Source organism: Protopterus annectens, chromosome 13.part0 (genome assembly GCF_019279795.1).
Source record: "Protopterus annectens isolate FY-2018-M chromosome 13.part0, PAN1.0, whole genome shotgun sequence".
NCBI classification, from domain to species: Eukaryota; Metazoa; Chordata; order Ceratodontiformes; family Protopteridae; genus Protopterus; species Protopterus annectens.
The window spans coordinates 842,463,878-842,484,307 of NC_056747.1; the positions used below are offsets into that span (position 1 = coordinate 842,463,878).

At 42.4% G+C, this 20,430-nt stretch overlaps 1 protein-coding gene across 1 annotated transcript in view; it reads right to left on the bottom strand.

Annotated features, from left to right (window-relative positions):
* The window catches only part of DHRS11 (dehydrogenase/reductase 11), a 1,041,955-nt gene that overhangs the window by 33,090 nt on the left and 988,435 nt on the right, over positions 1 to 20,430 (bottom strand). The window contains exon 6 of the mRNA XM_044054563.1: positions 13,125 to 13,190. Coding sequence (XP_043910498.1) covers positions 13,125 to 13,190 — 66 coding nt within the window. The remainder of the gene's footprint in view (positions 1 to 13,124; positions 13,191 to 20,430) is intronic.

A 20,430-nucleotide genomic window follows, 5' to 3' on the forward strand; every position in this document is an offset into this window, starting at 1 on the left:
AGAGGCACCACTGTTAGAGGATGCCAGACACCTTGTGGAAGGGGAGCTGGGAAGGGTTACAAGGAGAGAGTTGAGACAGGCTCAGCTCTCAGACCCTACATTGCAAGGCCTAAGGCAGGTAGCTAGAGAGGCACCTGATTCTCAAGGAAAGGGGGAATCTGTATACTGGGACAAAGGGTTACTATACAGTGAGTGGACCCCTGAGGGAGGGCTAGAAGGTGAGAGAGTACAGCAGTTGGTAGTGCCTACAGCTTGCCATCTGGCGCTTCTAGCCATGGTCCACGATATTCCCATTGCAGGTCATATGGGCATAAAACGTACAAAGAGGTGTATTATGCAGAACTTCTACTGGCCTGGAATTTCCAGAGATGTAACAGGGTACTGCAGGACCTGTGAGCTGCACCAAAAAGTAGGCAAGACAGGAGACAAGGTGAGAGCTCCTTTGATGCCTTTGCCTGTGATTGAGGAACCATTTCATAGGGTAGCTATGGATATTGTGGGTCCTCTGAGTACCCCAAGTATCACAGGGAAAAAGTATATCCTAGTGGTAGTGGATTATGCTACACGATACCCTGAGGCAGTGGCTTTGTCTTCCATTGAGGCAGAGAAGGTGGCAAATGCTTTGCTAGAGATTTTCAGCAGGGTAGGTTTCCCAAAAGTAATACTGTCGGATAGAGGTGTCAATTTCATGTTAGACCTGCTGGCTTGTCTGTGGAAGTCCTGTGGGGTGAAGCACATGAAGACCACCCCCTACCATCCCCAGACTAATGGTCTTGTTGAGAGGTTAAACTCTACAATCATGTCCATGCTACGGGTATTTACAGATCATTTTAAGAGGGAGTGGGACAAATATTTGCCCCATCTGTTTTTTGCTTACAGAGAGGTTCTCCAGGAGTCCACATGTTTTTCACCCTTTGAGTTGCTGTATGGGCATAGGGTGAGGGGACCTCTAGATTTAATTTGAGATGAGTGGGAAGGTGAGTGCGAGTCTCACAAGGAGTCTGTTGTGGCATATATCCTAAATGTCAGGACAAGGCTCAGGAAACTCATGGGCTTGGCCTAGGAGTACCTGGCAGAAGCCCAAAAACAGAAAAAGGTATGGTATGATAGGAATGCTTGAGCTAGAGAATGTGCTGTGGGGCAGCAGGCAATGGTTCTCATTCCTGTCTGACACAACAAGCTGCAAGCAGCTTGGGAGGGACCCCACAAGGTGGTAAGAAAGGTAAGTGATGTTAATTACATGGTGAACTGCTAGGCAGATGGCAGAGGCACAAATTGTACCATGTTAACATGATGACACCTTACCATGATAGGGAGGCTCTTCTGCTGAGCATTTGCAGTGGATTGCAGGAGAAGTCTGAGGGAGATCTGGGGACTGATCTCCTCAGTGAGGCTAGGGCTGACACCTCAGTGAATGGGGGTAGCAATTTCCCAGCAGCTATCTCCTACCCAGGTTCAAGAAATCTGAGCAGTGTTGCAGGAATTTGGGGACATGTTCACTGGGAAACCAGGGTGCACCCACCTGGTGCAGCACCAGTTGGATACAGGACCCCAAAGGCCAATTAGGCAGGCCCCTTATAGGGTGCCTGAGATAGTCAAACAGACTCTGAGGGAGGAGGTACAGGAGATGTTGGAACTAGGGGTGATTCAAGAGTCCAACAGTCCCTGGGCCTCTCCAGTGGTGCTGGTGCCAAATAAATTAAATAGTCACACAGAGTCAGATGCTTACCCCATGCCTATGACAGATGAGGCCCTAGAGCAGCTGGATGGGGCTAGGTATCTTTCCACCATTGATCTTACCCAAGGGTTACTGGCAGGTGCCCTTGACTCCCAGTGCTCGGGAGAAGTCAACCTTTGTGACTCCTTTTGGCTTGCATGAGTTCACAAAGATGCCCTTTGGGATGAAGAATGCCCCAGTGACTTTTCAGAGGCTGGAGGATAATATCCTAGCAGGAGCAGGAGGGTTTGCCCTTGCTTACCTAGATGATATTGCCATCTGCAGCCATTCCTGGCCAGAGCACCTTCAACATGTCAGGGTGGTGTTGGGCAGACTACAGAGGGCAGAGGTGACCATTAACCTGAGCAAATGTCAGGTGGGTATGGAAAAGGTCTCCTACCTAAGACATAGAGTGGGGAGTGGTAAGATAAAGCCAGAACCTGCCAAAGTGGAAGCCATTCAGGCATGGCCTGCACCTGTTACCAAAAAGCAGGTGAGGACATTCTTAGGGACAGCAGGGTACTGCAGAAAGTTTGCCCCTAGTTATAGTACCATAGCTGCTCCCCTCACAGACCTGACAAGGAAGAACAGGCCAGATAAGGTAGTGTGGACCCCAACATGTGAGCAGGCATTCCAGAAGCTTAAAGAAACTTTGGGAGGACCCCCTGTGTTAGCCAGTCCAGATTACAACAAAGAATTTGTTGTGCAAGTGGATGCTTCAAACCATGGGGTAGGGGTGTACTTAGCCAGATTTCTTCAGAGAGGGAACAGCACCCAGTGGTTTATCTCAGTCGCAGGCTCCAACCCAGGGAGGAATGCTATGCAGCTGTAGAAAAGGAATGTCTAGCCATAGTGTGGGCACTGCAGAAACTTCAGCCTTATCTGTATGGAAGGAAATTCACTGTTATGACAGATCACAACCCTTTAACATGGTTAAACAGAGCCAGTCAGCAAAATGTCAAGTTAGTAAGATGGAGCATGGGGTTGCAAGCATATTATATGTCAGTGTAGCACCACAGTGGGAGTAGCAATGCCAATGCAGATGGGCTCTCAAGACAAGGAATGGAGTGAGGTACACTCAGATAGACCTAACCCTCTCAAGCGACATTTATCAAGGGTCATTTGAAAAACTAGCTTGAATTCTCTAGGGGGGAGAGATGTGAAGATTGGTAGAGAAGGGTGAAGGCTGCCAGCCTAGCCAAATAGAATTTGATACATAATTCTGACATTTGCAAATATGAATGTAAAATACAGGCTTGTGTCTTACATGTAAAGAAATGCTGTTTCAAAAATGTGGCAACATTGCCATCTGCTGTAAGGAAAAGTAAGTCAAGCATTTCTTTTTGGTCCTTTGAAATTAAAATTACTTTATGTCTATTCCTTTGAAGTTAGAATTTGGAGTCGATGAATCTGGAGTAAGCATCCTGCCTATTGTTTTCATAGTTTCATAATATAGTACTAGGCTATCTGCCCTGGGGCATTTGTAAGCCTAGCCATAGTGATGTGGCTTTTGCCACCCCATGAAATGGTACAAAAAATGTACAGAATAAATTTAGAATACTGTGCCTCTGTCTAGTAGTGACACAATGAAGGTCCCCTTATATAATAGAATTAGTTTACTGTGCCCTGTCTAGCAGTGACACAGATGTGACCCCTGGGGTAAACTTACGATCTCCCATCCACTCATCAAGATTTCTCTTGAAGAGAGTCAGTGAGGGGCAATGCCTAATACGAACTGGGATCTTGTTCCAAAGCATGGGAAGCCTCTGGGTTATGAATCTATCCCTCCAGCATGTCCTATTCATACTTGTGCCGAGGTTTAAGTCTTTAGCTCTTGTGGTCCTGATGGATTTGGATTTTTTGAGGTGGAGCATGTCCATCAGATCCTGATTGGACATGGCCTTGTACGTCAGAGATCACCTCTGAGCAGGTGGTATGCTACTGAATATTGCTGAAGTTTCTTTAGTCTGGCAGAATAAGACATATGTTGGAGACCCTTGATCCTCTTGGTGAGGTACTTTTGTGGTCTCTCCAGCTGTTGCAAATGCCGGGTGAGGTACATACCAAATAGGGCATTGTACTCAATCATGGGTCTGATGAGGGAGGAGTATAGGGGTACAATGACATCCTTGGATCTGGATGTGAATCCCTTCATGATGAGGTGTGCAAGGTAGAATGTTTTTCTAACCACTTTGGCAACGTGGGTGTCAAATGAGAGGTCACTGTTGACTTGGGTCCCTAGGTCTCTGATTACTTTTTCCGTACTCAGTGGGTTGCTGTCTATGTGATAATTTGTGGGTACTTTGTTTTTCCCAAAGGGATAACTATACATTTGTTGGCATTTAGTTTAAGGCCGTGACTCCGGCACCAGTTGTCCGTTTCTGTGAGGCCCTTTTGTAGGATGTATGTGTCCGCTGGTGTATCGACTATGGCGCCTAGTTTGCAGTCATCTGCGAACTTTGTCAGCCACAACCCTCCCATGTTTGCTTTAACATCTGAGAAATAAATGCCGAACAAGAGGGGTCCCAGGACAGATCCCTGTGGGACACCACTTGTGACTGGCTTTGAGTCTGACATTGCTCCAGCGATTTTAACTTTATGGGTTCTGTCCTTTAGCCAGTTTGCAACCCATCTAGTGACATAAGGGTTTACGTTTAAGCTGTTGAGCTTATCTATGATGCCTGAGTGGGGTATTGTGTCAAAGGCCTTAGCCAAGTCCAGGTAGGCTGTATGGACTGCTTTGCCCTCATCAATGGCTCTAGTAACTGTTTCGAAGAAGTCAACCAGGTTCAAAAGGCAGGATCTGCCCTTTACAAAGCTGAACTGGGTGGGGTCAAGTGTCTGTAGATCCCCTATGTCTCTGTTTATGAGTTCCATAATGATTCTTTCCATAGCTTTGCAGACCAGGCTGGTTAAGCTTATGGGGCAGTAGTTCCCAGGGTCTGTAGAGGCACCCCCTTTGTGGACTGGGACCACTATTGCTGTACGCCAGTGTTCAGGTACATATCCCAAAGTAAGGCTAAGGTTAAATAGCATTTTTATGTGTGGGTTTAGCTCCTCTTGGAGTTCACGTAACACGCAACCCGGGATACCATCAGGTCCCATTGATGCTGTGTTTTTAGCTTTGTTTAGGGCGGTTCTCACTTGGACATTTGAGATGACAGGGAGATTACATTCAGCTGGGATAAGTATTTCTTCTTGGGGGTGAGGGAGGGGAGAAATTTGCACTGAACCTGTCAGCCAGAATGTTGGCAATATCTGTGGGTTCAGTGTATTTTTTGTTGTTGTGAACTAACTCTGAGCATATCTGAGGGTTTCTGCCCAGGTTTCTAACATAGCTGAAGAAGGCTTTGTGGTTATCTTTAGTGTCCTTAGCAATTTTTCTCTAAAAGTTGGCCTTGGATGTTTTTATGAGAGAACGTAGTTTTCTGCTAATGTTGATCAGAGATGTCTTCCCTTCATGGGATTTTGCTCTGACGTGCAGTAACTTCCTTCTTTTGTTATACAATTTGTTAATGGCTGAGGTCCACCAGACAGGACGCTTTCCTTTGGTGGAGAGGGACTTGGATTTATTTGGGATTGCATGATCCATGCATTCTTGGAGATGTCCATAAAAAGCATTTGTGAAGGATTCGGCATTGTGGGATGTGGTATCCACTGGCACAGTGGGCTTAAAGGATACCATCTCAGTCTTAAGAAGAGTGAAGTCTGCTTTTGAGAAGTTTTTCACTGTGGTCTTTTGTGCTGGGGGTGGAGGTGGGATATGTATATCCAGGGTGATTAGTTTGTGGTCAGATCTCACTAGTGATGGGTATACTTCTGGTGTGGAGCATTTTGTCCCCATGTTTGTGATGATCAGGTCTAGTATATTATCTCCCCTAGTGGGAGAGGTGACTAGTTGTTCCAGTGCATTTGAATTTATGAATTCCAGGAACCTTTGGGTTAGGGTATTAGGGCTAGAATAATGTACCCAATCTATGTTTGGGTAGTTGAAGTCTCCCAGTATGATGGTATTTTGTGATACATTCATATTCTCCAATGTCTTCAGGAAGGCTGAGTGGGGTTCCTGAGATTGGGAGGGTGGTCTGTAACATGCTACCAGTTGTATAGCAGTTTTGCCTATGGTTACTTGCACCTGTATGGTCTCTGATGCTTCATGTGTTGCTACTAACCTGGAGGTGTGGGTGTCCTTGATGAATATGGACACTCCCCCTCCCTTTGTGGTTCGGCCTGGGTTTTGGGGCCGAAAAGCATGATACGAGGTATAGCCTGGTAGCGCTGGGTTGCTCTCAGGAGCCTTGAACCAGGTTTCAGTTACTGCACAGACGTCGATGTTCTCCATTCTGAGGAGTGCATCGAGTGCCTGCATCTTGAGATTTAGACTTCTGGCATTGAGCAGCGTTACCCTTAGTTTTTTTCCATTTTTGTTTTCTAAGGAGGTGGGTTTGTCTTTGACTGCAGAGTGGTCCTAGCTACAGAGAACTCAGAAAAGTGACTACTTTCTGGATTTAAGTATCTTTGCTTTTTTTTCAATTGGAATAGCTTCTGTAGCTTACCCTGAACTAGCTTGAACTGTTTTTTAACTGTTTGCTGCATTATTTTAAAATCTGCACTTAAAGTTACTTTTTAGTCGAATTTGATCGAAAGTTTGTTTGTTTGTTTGTTTGTTTGTTTGTTTAATTTAACTGTTGAGGCTGCCCACTAAAGTGTGCTAGCCTGTGTAACTGATTTATCACTGTTTCTGCATTTTCTGTGTGTTTCTATCAAAAAACCAAAAAAACAAAAAAATAATCCTTGTTTTCCCGCCTCTCCATGTGTGTGTCTGTGTGTGTGTGTGTGTGTGTGTGTGTGTGTGTGTGTGTGTGTGTGTGTGTGTGTGTGTGTGTGTGTGTGTGTCAGCTACTTGGGCAGGGACACGAAGCACTGATTGGACAGAGAGGGTACTGGAGGTTAGCTTGCCAGCTAGGCTGAGATCTGGACCACATAGCTGGACACCCTTTTAAAGGCCTTTGGGTACCCCCAGCAGTAATTACTACTGTATAGTCTGGGTAAAGGGGCACAGCTGGAGAATCTGTGTCAGCCTTTCCCAGGAGTGTCTGTGAAGTTCTATAAATACTTATCTCAAAGTGTGTGTGTGTGTGTGTGTGTGTGTGTGTGTGTGTGTGTGTGTGTGTGTGTGTGTGTGTGTGTGTGTGTGTGTGTGTGTGTGTGTGTCAGCTACTTGGGCAGCGACACAAAGCACTGGTTGGACAGAGAGGGTACTGGAAGTTAGATTGCCAGCTAGGATGAGATCGGGACCCTATAGCTGTGCCAGTGGGGAGTCTTATTGGGGACCTGGGGAGCAACCAGCTCCAGACTGACTGTGATCTCTGTGTGCACTTAAGGGAAATTGTACTTTACTGTGTGTATTTGTTATCCTTTCCTGTTATATGAGATGCCCTCTCTGGTGTTAGTGGTGAGGATTGAGGCTCCTTGATTGCTGGGCCAGGGCGTGGGCATCACAACATGTGTTACAGATAGGGCATATTTTCAACTCTGATGAAGTCCTTTATGAATTTTACATGACAACAGTGCTCAGTTTGGTTTGGTTTTTACATTAAAATATTATAATTTTAGCTTGCCCTAGCGGTCTGGATTTGTTTTATATCTGGTTTGTACTTCGGACAATCTGACAATTTAGATGGGGACTGTAGGGAGCAGAAGACTGGAGGAAAGTGATGGAGACTAAGCTGAAAACCAAAAAGGGGGGATTGAAACCGAAGATGGATTGTGCTAAGTCAGAAGAGATAAGGTGAAAAAAATGGAGGAAGTGAGAAAAAAAAACAATTTCTACCCTTGCAGTAGGAATAGATGGATGGATGATTTTGACTTCCTTGTTACTGATTAGTTTGCATAGATGAGTCTGAAAACCTGAATAGAGTGAAGGTGGTTCTGAAGGAACCTGAAGTAAAAGCAGGCTAGAATGGAGGAAGAGATTACACAGAAAAACAGTAAAATACTATGCAAGAGATGAAGAATTATTGATTCATGGGAAAGATGTGCATTTTTTTCTAGGTTTGTAAAGAACTGAACAACTAGTAAATGGAAAATAAAGTGTTAATTGATGAACTGACACCTGGCTTCCACTTACTTGGGCTGTCAAAGGCAAAATAGAAGAAAACACAAAGGCAATACAAAAGTATATAAACTATTTGACAATAAATGTTAAATCAAATATGTGTCAATAAATGTTGAATGACTGAAAGCAAGAGACAGTGTTATCAATGGAAATGACCTTAGCTGTTATTGGCTATGTAAAAAAGGCTAAGTATTTGTGGAGTTATACAGATATGTAGGGAATAGGGGAAATGTGCATAAGTTTATACTATGCACTGTAGTAGAGTGCCTAGGGATACTAATATATTAGTTATGCTCACAATGTACAAAACATTCGATGAGTGGGAGCTGGACACTTAACCACAACACTGAGTAATGGATATGAACTGACTCCTAATCTTCAGAGATCTCCTTAATCAAGTACTGCTAGACAGCCAATATCTCAGTTCCTATGCAGTACCTGTGTTTATAGTAACTAAAGGAATGCATACATCTGTAAGATGTTGTGCAATCATGAAGTGCAGGAACAGCTGGCATACAGAAATAGGAAATCAAAATGGGAACAAATGAAAACTAAGAAAACAAAATTATATTATACTGGATCAAACTGGAAGGGAAAAGATTTATAGTGATAAGCTTTTTAGTGACACAAAATGGAACACAAGCAGGCACAGAAAGGGAAGACCTATGAAGAAGAAATGAACTATGAAGAAGAAGAAATCAAGGTGACAGGAGAAACTTTTAATGGCAAGTTGTAACAGGAAAGAAAATAATGTGAAAAGGAGCACCAGAAGGAAATATTCAAGAGATGACAGAACTTGAGGTCATAGAAAGTGTCGAGGATAAAGACCCTAAATAAGGCAGAGTGTACACTATCAATGGATATAAAACAGACGGTAGTTCTGCTAAGAAGACATGCAGGTAAAAAAAGAGTAAAGGTATATATTTGGCCACATGCACATGGTAATGACTACTGTAATGGGTGAATGGGAGAAATGAAACAAGTCTGCAGTGAAGGCTGGCAAACGGAGTACAGGAACAATGGCTAAAAGGTATAGTGTCTGTGGTAATACCAACAGAAAGACAAAAAGAATAAGGTAGAATAATGTATGGACAGTGCAGTGGTGCAGAGGTTAGTGTTGTCTTCTCACAGCTGGAGATTCTCCTGTTTGATTCTCAGCTGGGGTACCTTCTGGGTGGAGTCTGCATGTCCTCCCTGCATTTGTGTGGGTTTTCCCTGGGTGCTCTGGTTTTCTTCCACATTCCAAAGATATGTGTCTGGAGCATTTCTCCCCAGGCCTCTTCTCTAAACGGGCTCTATCCCAGTCGGACTTTCCCAGTAAACAGATTTTGAATAAATAAATAAACAAAGGTAAGTAAAATGAGGTAAAACTCATTCTGAAGGAAAGAACAATGATAATGAAAAAAGACAGAAATTAAAATTATGGTGATATGCTGCGTATTAAAGTAGAAAATGTTTTGGATTTGGAGTAGGAGGAAATGGTATGAAGATAGCAGGTTTTATATTTGATATGTACAGAATGATTTGTAAGTAGGCAGTGCACCGTAACTGTGCATGAGCCTAGATAAAACTGGGGAGAATCAAAATGGAAAGTAATATACGTTGTTGTTGTTTGTCTTTCGGCTTTTCCCAGTGAGGGGTTGCCACAGCAGAACTCCAGTCCGCTAATGATTGGCAGTAGATTGGGAAAAAAAAGGTTTATAACTACATCTGGGTGGCAGACATCCAAGAATAGACATAATCTGTTACTTGTTAATAGGAATGCTATTGTTATATTTTGTGTGCAAGATATCAAACACACAATGCAATAAATTGAAGCTAATTAGGTGGCACTGCACAGAGACAGTGATAAAGGGCTATAGTAGGAGGGGCATGGTAATGGGATAATATGGTGTTAATATACAGCGGCAAGGAAGAAGTTTAGTGCACTGGGGTGCACAGGGAAATGTCTCAATGGCAGAAAACAAGAAGTTGTTGTCTTACTTTATGGATAGTTAATTTTAGCCAAGCCTAGAGCATTGCATAAATTTCTGTATACCTTATGGGTGCACAAGGAAATGTCTCAATTGTAGAAAACGAGATGCTGTGATCTCATTTTATGGACAGATAATTTTAGCCAAGTCTAGAGCATTGCATACATTTCTGTATACCATATCTTTACAAGGAAACAAAAGGATACAGGCAGTTTGGAGAGCAATGAGAATGGTACAGTCTTCACCCGAAATCATGTAAAGACAGATAAAAGCTTAATATGTATACTCTGAAGAAAACAGGTGGAAAGAATAAGATAACATTGGTCCTCAGAGTACCAAATTGTTTTAAAAAAAGGTGCATGGGGATTAGAAAGACATTCTCTAAAATGACTACTGTTTGAATGGTCAAAAGGGCTAAATATCGAATGCAAATGTCAACAAAATCCTTCAGAATATTCACATTACTGCATGTGCAAAACTGCAAATGTACAAAAGACTGCAAAGTGAAAACAACTTTGTTTTCCAATCTTTGCACTAAAACCCGCTTGTAATATTATGCTCTAATTTGTCTGAATAGTGGTAGTGTTATAGAAACGTTTTTTTCTAAGGTAATGTGTTGGATTAGGGATAGGGTTAGGGTTAGCAGGTATTACTAAGGTGATGGAGAGGCATAGCATTTCTGTAATACTACCACTACATAAGACAGCTTGGACACACACTACAATGAAACGACTATACTCACACTACATCTATCTCCTTACCTAACCTAACTCAAAATCACTTACACACACACACACACACACACACACACACACACACACACACACACACACACACACACACACACACACGCACACACACACACACAGACACACACACACACACACACACACACACACACACACACACACACACACACACACACACACACACACACACACACACACACACACACACACACACACACACACACACACACACACACACACACACCCCTAACCTGCAAACAAATACATATACCACCATTCCTAATACAACCTTGCTTACCCGTTTTAGCAAAAAAAGGCATTCAACAACACAGTTGTTTCATAATATGAATGTTCAGCAAAACATTCCCCCTTTACATTTTTCAGATATATGCACATTTGATAAAGTACAGGTTGGAAGGTTTGGAGGCAAAGCCAAAGAGGCACGATTACGTTGGTTTGGACATGTGCTAAGGAGGGATGCTGAGTATATTGGGAAAAAGATGCTAAGGATGAAGCTACCAGGTAACAGGAAACGAGGAAGGCCTAAGATAAGGTTTATGGATGTGGTGAGAGAGGACACGCAGGTGGTTGGTGTGACAGAGCAAGATGCAGAGGGCAGGAAGAAATGGAAACAGGTGATCTGCTGTGGCGACCCCTAACGGGAACAGCCGAAAGAAGATGATGATAAAGTACAGGACCACTGAAAATACAAGCAAAATGACTAAGTAGCTTAAAAGAAATACAATCTGGGGTGGATATGGCATAATGATTAAGGTTTTCCCCTCACAGACACAAAGTGCAGGATTTGATTCTAACCTTGGGATATTGTTTAGGCTTAAAATAGCTCTTCAGGGCAGTTAGCCTAGTATTCACCTATGAGCAATATATTCTTTTCTTTTTTTTTTTACAGCAGGGGTGATGGAAGACTACAGTAACCTTATATGGGGAAAGTAGAATAAAACTTGTTTTGGGGAGTAAAAAAAATAAGCTGTTGGCTAAGAAGGATAGGGACAGACTAGGTGGCTCAAACAGTTAAAATCAAGGTGTCTATGTTTCCCCCACAGAAATTAGATAAAACTAGAAACCTTTCAGAAGTATGTTACAGTGCTTGCTTCCATTTATCCTCACCTCCCAGAAAGTAAAGTCATGTCTGTGAATTGATGAATAAGATAATCCTTTAGCTCTAATAAAGTACCGGTGAGGGAGTTTTAGTGGGAGAAATAGATGTGTAAACAATGAGGAAAAACAAAAAATATTTTCTTTAATTATACTCAGGGAATTTAGCAGCTCTGGCATCACCAATGTCCCAAACTAGATCATCTGATACCAACAAGTGGTCATAACATTCCTGTATTCTTCCCTTTTAAGACCCATTATTGAGTACAATGCCCATTTCGACGTGTATCTCACAAAGCACATGCAGCAGCTGGAGAGATCACAGAGGTTCCTTACCCGGAGAATCCAGGGCCTCAAACATCTACCCAACACAGATAGGCTAAAAGCCCTGTCCCTCTACTCAGTCACCTACAGACTCTTCAGAGGTGACCTCTGTCTGGCATACAAATCAATCTCAGAACCCGCCCTGATGAGATTTTGCATATCCACAAGTCAAGCTCCACTTGAGTAACCCACACGCGCGACCTCAACCTGGTCTGTGACATCAATACGACTTGTTGGCAGGACAGATTTGTGTCCCAGAGACTCCCCCTTTTGTGGAATAGACTCTCTCTCCACATAAAACAGAGTACCTCATTAAACATTTTTAAGAACAACCTGGATAACTGGATGGGAAACAGAAAATACACCCCTGGGATTCCACCGTGTCCCTGCTGGACAGGGGCATAGGGTGCTGACTTGTTGGAGCATGGGCTAAATTCTTGGCTAGGCTTGTAAGATACTCAGGGCCAATAGCCTAGTAACTTCCTATGATCCTATGAACAAACTGGGCACCCTAATGCCAATATCGTATTATTGTTTCATGGGTCTGCAGTATGCTATTACACTGGAATAATGTAGAACAGTTACTTATTATGTAATACTGAGCTAAATCTGAAGTTTTAAATACAATATTTTTTAATTCTGGTCTAGGACACTAGCATATTAAGAACATAGCAGGCAGACAATATTTTTTTCAGTTTCAGATGATGTCCTTAGAAGACAAAGATGCAACATGATTAATGTAAATAACTAATGCTTTAAATGGTACAATAACAGGGAGCTAAAATAAATGGGCATGCAGACAGGCCTGGTACATTTCTTTAAAGACAGAGAAGTCAGAAGTAAAATAGATCTCAGAATATTGACTCTCATATGTTGATGGGTGTGCAGAAGGCATAATAATCAGACATTGATATGCCTCTTGTGGTCCATTCTAAACTCCAAAAAAGTATTTCAGTTCTTTGCATACTGAAACAGAAATAAATAAGTGAACACTGCAAACAGACAATGTACAGTCTCACTAATGGACGTCAACAAGGATCTCTCTCCCTCAGTGTAGGGTAGATTATTTCACAGAAATACTAAATACATGATGTAATATCCATAAATACATGATGTATGTATGTTACCTGAACATAAGCCGGGGCACTCAGAGCAAATATTACTGCTCTTGCAATGTCTTCTGCTTCCAGAACCTATAAAAAAGCATGATGACTTAGTTTAGAACATTTATATTAATATTAACTTCTATATGTTATATATTTATAGCACAATCTGTCATTTTTATTTATTTATTCATTCATCCATCCGGACTGACTGCCTTCTATTGCATTTTCTCATTATTATGGCCACTTTTAAATAAGCAGATACTGCTAACATGAGTAAAAGTAATATTTTCAATATTATTAACTTAGGATCAAGTATATTTCAACCACCTATAGGAAATGTAACCAGCTGATTTAAATTGTCTTGTGAGACAAACTAGAAAAAAGCAGATTCAGATTCAGGACTTGTCACAAGTATCTATTAGTCCATCTTGGGGAAGAAAATTATTCAACAAAACAGTATTATACACCAGAAATGATGTTAGCAATTTTAGAAGTGAACATATCTTTATTTTTAATGTAAAACAAGTCTCTAAACCTTACTTAAACGAATTAACCAAATACAACATTCAAAATATAATGAGTGAAAACTTCCTAACATAAATATTCTATACTAATGTGATCTCATGTACCGAATGCCACCCCAACTGAAACTGACTATTTTTTTAATTTTAGGTATATCCAAATGGCTTTGTGCAAAGTGGTTGATCACTGTATGATCAGCAACTGTTCCATCTTGTCTGTTCACTTGAAGGATTATCTGTAAAGTGATTCCTGAATGTCCTACTTCTAGGAAGAATCGCACATGGTTTAAGGGCTTTAGTTTGTGTTTCTGAGTGGTCCAGATCTTGTTGTGCCAGTGGGAGGTCTTTCTGCTTATCGGTGAGAGTGGTAAGCATTAGAGCAGCCTATTTGATGCAAGAGGAGTGGTCTCCAGCTCTGAAATTTACCTTATTGGCCGTTTTGGGCTAATTCCTATCCCTTTCAAGTTTCTGAGTTAAAAACCCATGTTTGTGTGGGTTTGAGAGTGTTTTAGCTCACCGAATCCTGTTTGGGCATCCTGCAGACTACTACAGCACCAGAAATGGGAAGGAGAGACTTTTTGCTGATCTATATCCATTTTTGTCTTTCTTTTAACTGTTTTAAGCTAATCACACTTTACAAAGCTGTTTTTTACTGTCGTTTGCTGTATTTCTGCTGCATTGTACTATTAATTTGTTTTTACTGTGTGTGCACTTGTTTTACGTGTTTAAAACTTAAAATTTAAACTGAATTTATAACTGTAAGCATCACACTCATGTGTGACAGCCTTTTCTGTGCATTACTACTGTTTTAAATGCTTTTTTATGAGTAATTTAAAAAACATACAAAAAATAGTATCTATACTGCTCATTTCCCATCCTTTCCTATGCTAGAATAGTCCATATCCCAGATCTGCTGGTTTCAGGACTTTAGTTTGTGTTTCTGAGTGGTCCAGACCTTGTTGTGCCAGTGGGAGGTCTTTCTGCTTATCAGTGAGAGTGGTAAGCATTAGAGCAGCCTATCTGCCACAAGAGGAGTGGTCTCCAGCTCTGAAATTTACCTTATTGGCCATTTTGGGCTAATTCCTATCCCTTTCAAGTTTCTGAGTTAAAAAGCCATGTTTGCATGAGTTTGTGCATCGCGCAGCGCCACTTAGCTAAGGTTAAACTATTCCCGGCGCCATAAAGTCTGCTCTTCAGTTTTTCCCTTAGAACTAGCTGGTTTCTTATTTGTAGCACTTGAATCTGTTTTTTCGTGCTCGGCACTGGCTCAGAACAGCTGTCCAAAGCACTCAACCTTTCTCATTACCTAGTGGCTAACAGTTCCTTTGTTACTTATTTTCCTCAAAGTTACCTTGGGGGAACAGCCTGAGTACCTACTACCATCACTGTCTAGAGGAAAAAGTGATTACCAAGGCATGTCCAAGGGACAGCTCCCGATATTCTCTCCTGTCTACCTGATGACTATGGACATCTTGGGGCAATGTAGCAATTGCATCATGTACACCAACAACCCTCTCCTCCTACCACCCAACACTACAACCTGTGAGAGATGCATTTACCTAGCCAAACTGGAGGCAAAGCTCTCTCAACCCAAGACTGAACTTGTTAGTCAGGAGGAGAAGGCAAACACTTACTCCACACCACACTCACCACATAGTCCTAGTACATCTACACCACCAAGACCCACACATAGATACACAAAATCATTCTCGGAGGCTCTCAATAAGAATCTACCCAAACAACAAAGACCTCTAAAGCAGAAACGCAAGCAACCTCCAGCCCTCATCACAACCCAAAAGACACATAACACACAGACTCAGTGTGCCACTCAACCACTGCCCATAAGGCAAAACTACATACCTAATACATTGGTCATAGGTGACTCTATAGTCAGGCACACTGATGTTCCACTCACGAGAATAGACAAGAAAAAGGTTACTGTTAGCTGCCGGTCAGGTGCCAGGATTTGTCACATAACCTACGCACTCAGGTCACTCCACAAGTACAAATATGACTCAGTCACTGTCCATGTAAGTGTGAATGACCTGAGACCTACCTCCCTGGATTACATGAAAAGAGACATGGAGGAGCTCTCTGATCTTGTAATCCAGGCAGGAAAGACCCTAGCCCTAAGTAGCATCATACCTTCACCCAGAATAATACTGCAATACAAGGATTGACTTCAACAATTGGCTAAGCTTCTGGTCATTCAAAGGAGATCCAGTATTTATCTGGCTAGAATGACATGGTTGATAGGCCACGATGCTTTGTCAGAGATGGCCTGTGCCTGTCACCCCTGGGATTATGGATACTGGCTAAGGCTCTTGCCGCCCCTATAGTACCTTTTTTAAGCAAAGCTCAAAAAACAAAACTACCACTGTAACTGATACAGGCAAGCAAAAACTGAAGGTAATGCTGCTAAATGCTAGCAGTCTAAACCTCAAAATGCACTCACTAGAGGCACTCCTTAAAATGGAGGATATCAACATCTGTGCAGTGACTGAAACCTGGTTCAAGGCTCCAGAGAGCATCCCTGCATTACCAGGATATAACTCATACCATACCTTTCGGCCATCAAACCAGGACCGGAACACCAAGGGCAGAGGTGCATCCATATTCATTAAGAACAACCACACCTCCAGGCTAGTTGCCTAACATAATTCATCCAAAATTATCCAAGTGCAACTAACTCTGAGAAAAACTGCAAATCCATATTGTAGCTTACTACAGATCCCCCACCATGTCCCAGGATTCCCACTCATCTTTTCTTGATATAATAGAGAATATCAGGGTCCAACCTAACACCTTAATATTGGGCGATTTTAACTACCCCACCATTAACTTCACAACACCCATGCAAGATGGACAATACAGTTACCAATGCTGAATCTTATACAAAGGCACTCTATAAGCACTAAACACAGATGCATGGATCATGCTATCCCTACTAGAACCAAGACGCAGTCCTCTAAAAAAGGAAACCAATCTGATGGTCCCCTGCTATAAACAAATTCTACAACAGAAGGAAGAAACTGTTGCAAAAGACAGTAAAATACCACGAGTCGAGGAGCTCCCTGGTCAGCCTTAGCAAGAAGCTGAGATCCCTCATAAAATCTTGCAAAGTGAACTATGAAAACAAGATTGCCACTGACTCAAAGAACAACCACAAAGTCTTCTACAGCTATGTCAAGAATCTCAATGGCAACACCCATATCTGCTCTGAGTTACAGCACAACGGCACAAAAATCATGGAATCAACTGATATCGCCAACATCCTGTCTGATAGCTTCAATGCCAACTTTACCCCCCCCCCCCTCACCTCCTAAAGGGCCCATATCCATACCAGAAGAATGCAGTGCCCCTGCAATCACAACAGAACAGGTGAAAACTGCACTATTGAAAGCCAAGAACACAGCATCCATGGGACCAGACAATATCCCTGGCTGCATTCTACACAGACATCAGAATGAACTAGCCCCAACCAAAGCACCATGTTCAATCATAGCCTCCCAACAGGCTTTGTGCCCACTGAATGGCACACGGCAACAGTTGCTCCACTCTACAAAAGGGGAGCCACAACGGACCCTGGGAACTATCACCCTATTAGCCTGACGAGCCTGGTCTGCAAGGCCATGGAATGTATCATCATGGAACTCATAAACAAGGATATTGGTAACCACCAAACTCTGGACCCCACCCAGTTCAGGTTTGTGAAGGGCAGATCATGTCTCCTAAACCTGATCGACTTCTTTGAAACAGTCACCAAAGCCATGGACAAGGGTAAGGCAGTTCACACAGCCTCAACCTCTCCAAGGCTTTGACACCATCCTCCATTCTGGTATCATAAAGAAACTCACCAAATTGGGTGTAAATCCATATGTCACAAGATGGGTCATCAACTGGCTCACTGACATAACCCACACTGTAAAAATTGCGGACTTCAAATCTGATTCCCCACTCCTGTTTGGGATCTACTTCTCTAAAGTACAGACTAACACAGAGGGCCTCTGGCTAACAAAGTGCGCAGATGACTACAAAGTGGGTGCCATAGTTGAGTACCCAAACAACGTGGACATCCTGCAAAAGGGCCTCACCGAGACTGATGCCTGGTGTCAGAGCCATGGCCTCAAGCTCAACGTCAAAAAGTGCACTGCCATCCCCTTTGGTAAAAACCAGGACCCATGAACTACCACATAGGCGGCAGCCCACTTAACACCGAAGGCGTGATAAGAGACCTTGGGACTTGAGTGGACAGTAGCCTCTCCTTTGATAATCACATCACCACAGTAGTCAGGAAATCCTTCTACATGGCACACCTCATCATGAAAGGGTTCTCATCCAGGAAAAAAAAAGAGGTCATTGTCCCCCCTCTACTCGGCTGTCATCAGACCCATTATAGAGTACAACGGCCCATTTGGAATGTACCTTACAAGGCATCTACAACAGCTGAAGAGGCCACAAATATACCTCACAAAGAGGATTATGGGACTCAAACAGTTACCCTATGCTGACTGCCTCAAAAAACTCCGGCTTTACTAAGTAGCATATCGCCTACTGAGGTGATCTCTTCCGAACATATAAAGCTATGTCAAACTCAGAGCTGTTGGACATGCTACACCTAAAAAAATCCTAATCCCTCATAGCCACACACTCTAGAGACCTAAACCTCATCACCACAATTAACAGAACATGCTGGAGGGATAGATTTCTGTCCCCGAGACTTCTCATACTGTGGAACAAGCTATCTATCTATGTCAAGCAAAGTTATTCACTACCACGCTTCAAGAAAAATCTTGATGAGTGGATGGGTAATAGGAAATTCACCTTGGGAATCACTTCAGTGGCCTTGCTAGACAGGGGCACAGGAAAATACAGCCTTGGGTGGCAAAAGCCAGGGAACCTTGTTGGCTAGGCTTACATAGGCCCTAGGGCCAGTCGCCTAGTACCTACCTATGAACATAAAATAAGTATTTCAAGTCATTAACACAAATTCATTTGGACATTGCCCAGACAAATTATCACAATATGAATAAATTAATTCACCTCTCTCAGTGTTTGCACACAGGTAGCAGCACTGTCTCCTCTCCTAATCACAGCCATGGAGTTGACACACATTCCTCTATACAGTGACAGTTTGTACTTCTGCTTCCATGAGGAATCACACAGATATTTGTATTTTCTTTTTTTTTTTCTCTCTCTCTCTCCTTTTTTTTTCGCTTTTCACTACAGCTAAATGAGTGGGGCCACCAGCTCTTCTCTTTATTTACTGGGTCTGCAGGACCAGATTTAGGCTCCCACAGCTAAACCTGACCTACATGTGGTGCCAGTGAGTAGGTCAAGGACACCATTGCAGCATCATCCTGCTACTGGGGAATGTGCCCTAAGTCCTGCCCTCCCTGCAGCAGCTTTCTGGCCTCTGCAATAGCAACATTCATAAGGGGCATGCATACTTCCATGCATGCACAACCTCCTGACTAAGCAGCACACAGCTTATGCAGCATAGCAGGCTTTATCACAGTGAGGCTAGGCTGTCTTCCATCCCCTAGGATGGGCAACCTGGCGTAGGCTGCTCACCTTCACTATCGCCCTCCAGCACCTTCAGATCTTGTGTCAATACATAATTTTCCAAACTCTGGAAGATGCAAAAGAACACACCAGAGGTATTATATGCAAAACAATTTTATTATGAACCACAAGGACTGAGTGCTTTTGTCCAGTTATAGTAAAGACTTCCTTAGAGTCAATTAAAACAATTCAATCAAAATTTTAAATCTCCTGCTATAGAAGTCACATGATCGGACCAACCAATCATTTACACACATTTGAATGAGTGTCAGCATTCCGCATTAAATGGATTAAATACAAATTTAGTATTAAAACAATGAATAAATAAATATCTAACACATAAAAAATAAATTGAAATGCAAAGTGGTAAAAAGTGGAGTGGAGTTTATACCACGTAAGACCGAAGTCTAAAAATACTTGCTATAGAAATTCTTTCATTAAGTCCAGGAAAGCTGTATGCGTTAAGCTTAATCTGCCACTTTAATTCTTTAGCTTCTATTAAGTCACCCCGTGGTCCCCCCTGAAGGTCCTTTGCCACAGTATCTAACCCCCAGAAAATGAAACTATGAGCAGAATGCTCAGCAATGTGTTTAGCTAGAGAGTTATTCTTGTTCTTATTTTTAATATCATGATTTTGTTCATAAATGCAATCCCTAAACCTCCTCTGTGTCTTCCCTACATAAAAACAACAACATTGCTGGCAGAGGACTAAATAAAATACCCCACTAGAATTACACGCACAATGAAAAGTTGTCCTAAATGAATACTTGTTCACTAAAACAGTGTCACTTTCATAAATACGTTTAGACTGTGGGCAAAACCTGCATTTAAAAGTACCTATCTTTTTGTTTCTAGACCATAAAGACACATCATCATCATCATCAGCCCCCTTTTTCTCATTTTCTACATGGGGTCAGGCAATTGTGTTAACTGTCACCATCTCTCCCGATTTAATGCCACACTCTTGCCTTCTTCGACACTAATGCCTGATTGTCACTGATCTTCTTTCACACAATCCATCCACCTCTTTGCTGGATGTCCTTGTTTCCTCTTACCTTCTTCCTGTCTATCCCAAATCTTCTTCACCAGATTGTCTTCTGCTTTTTGGCACATAGTCCAAATTACTGTAATCTGTTCTCTTTGATCTGCTCTGTAATTGCAGCTACTTTGTCTTCTGCTCTTATGTCCTTATTTATTTGCCTGTCCCACAGTGTGCATCCTACCAGCCTTCTCAGACACTT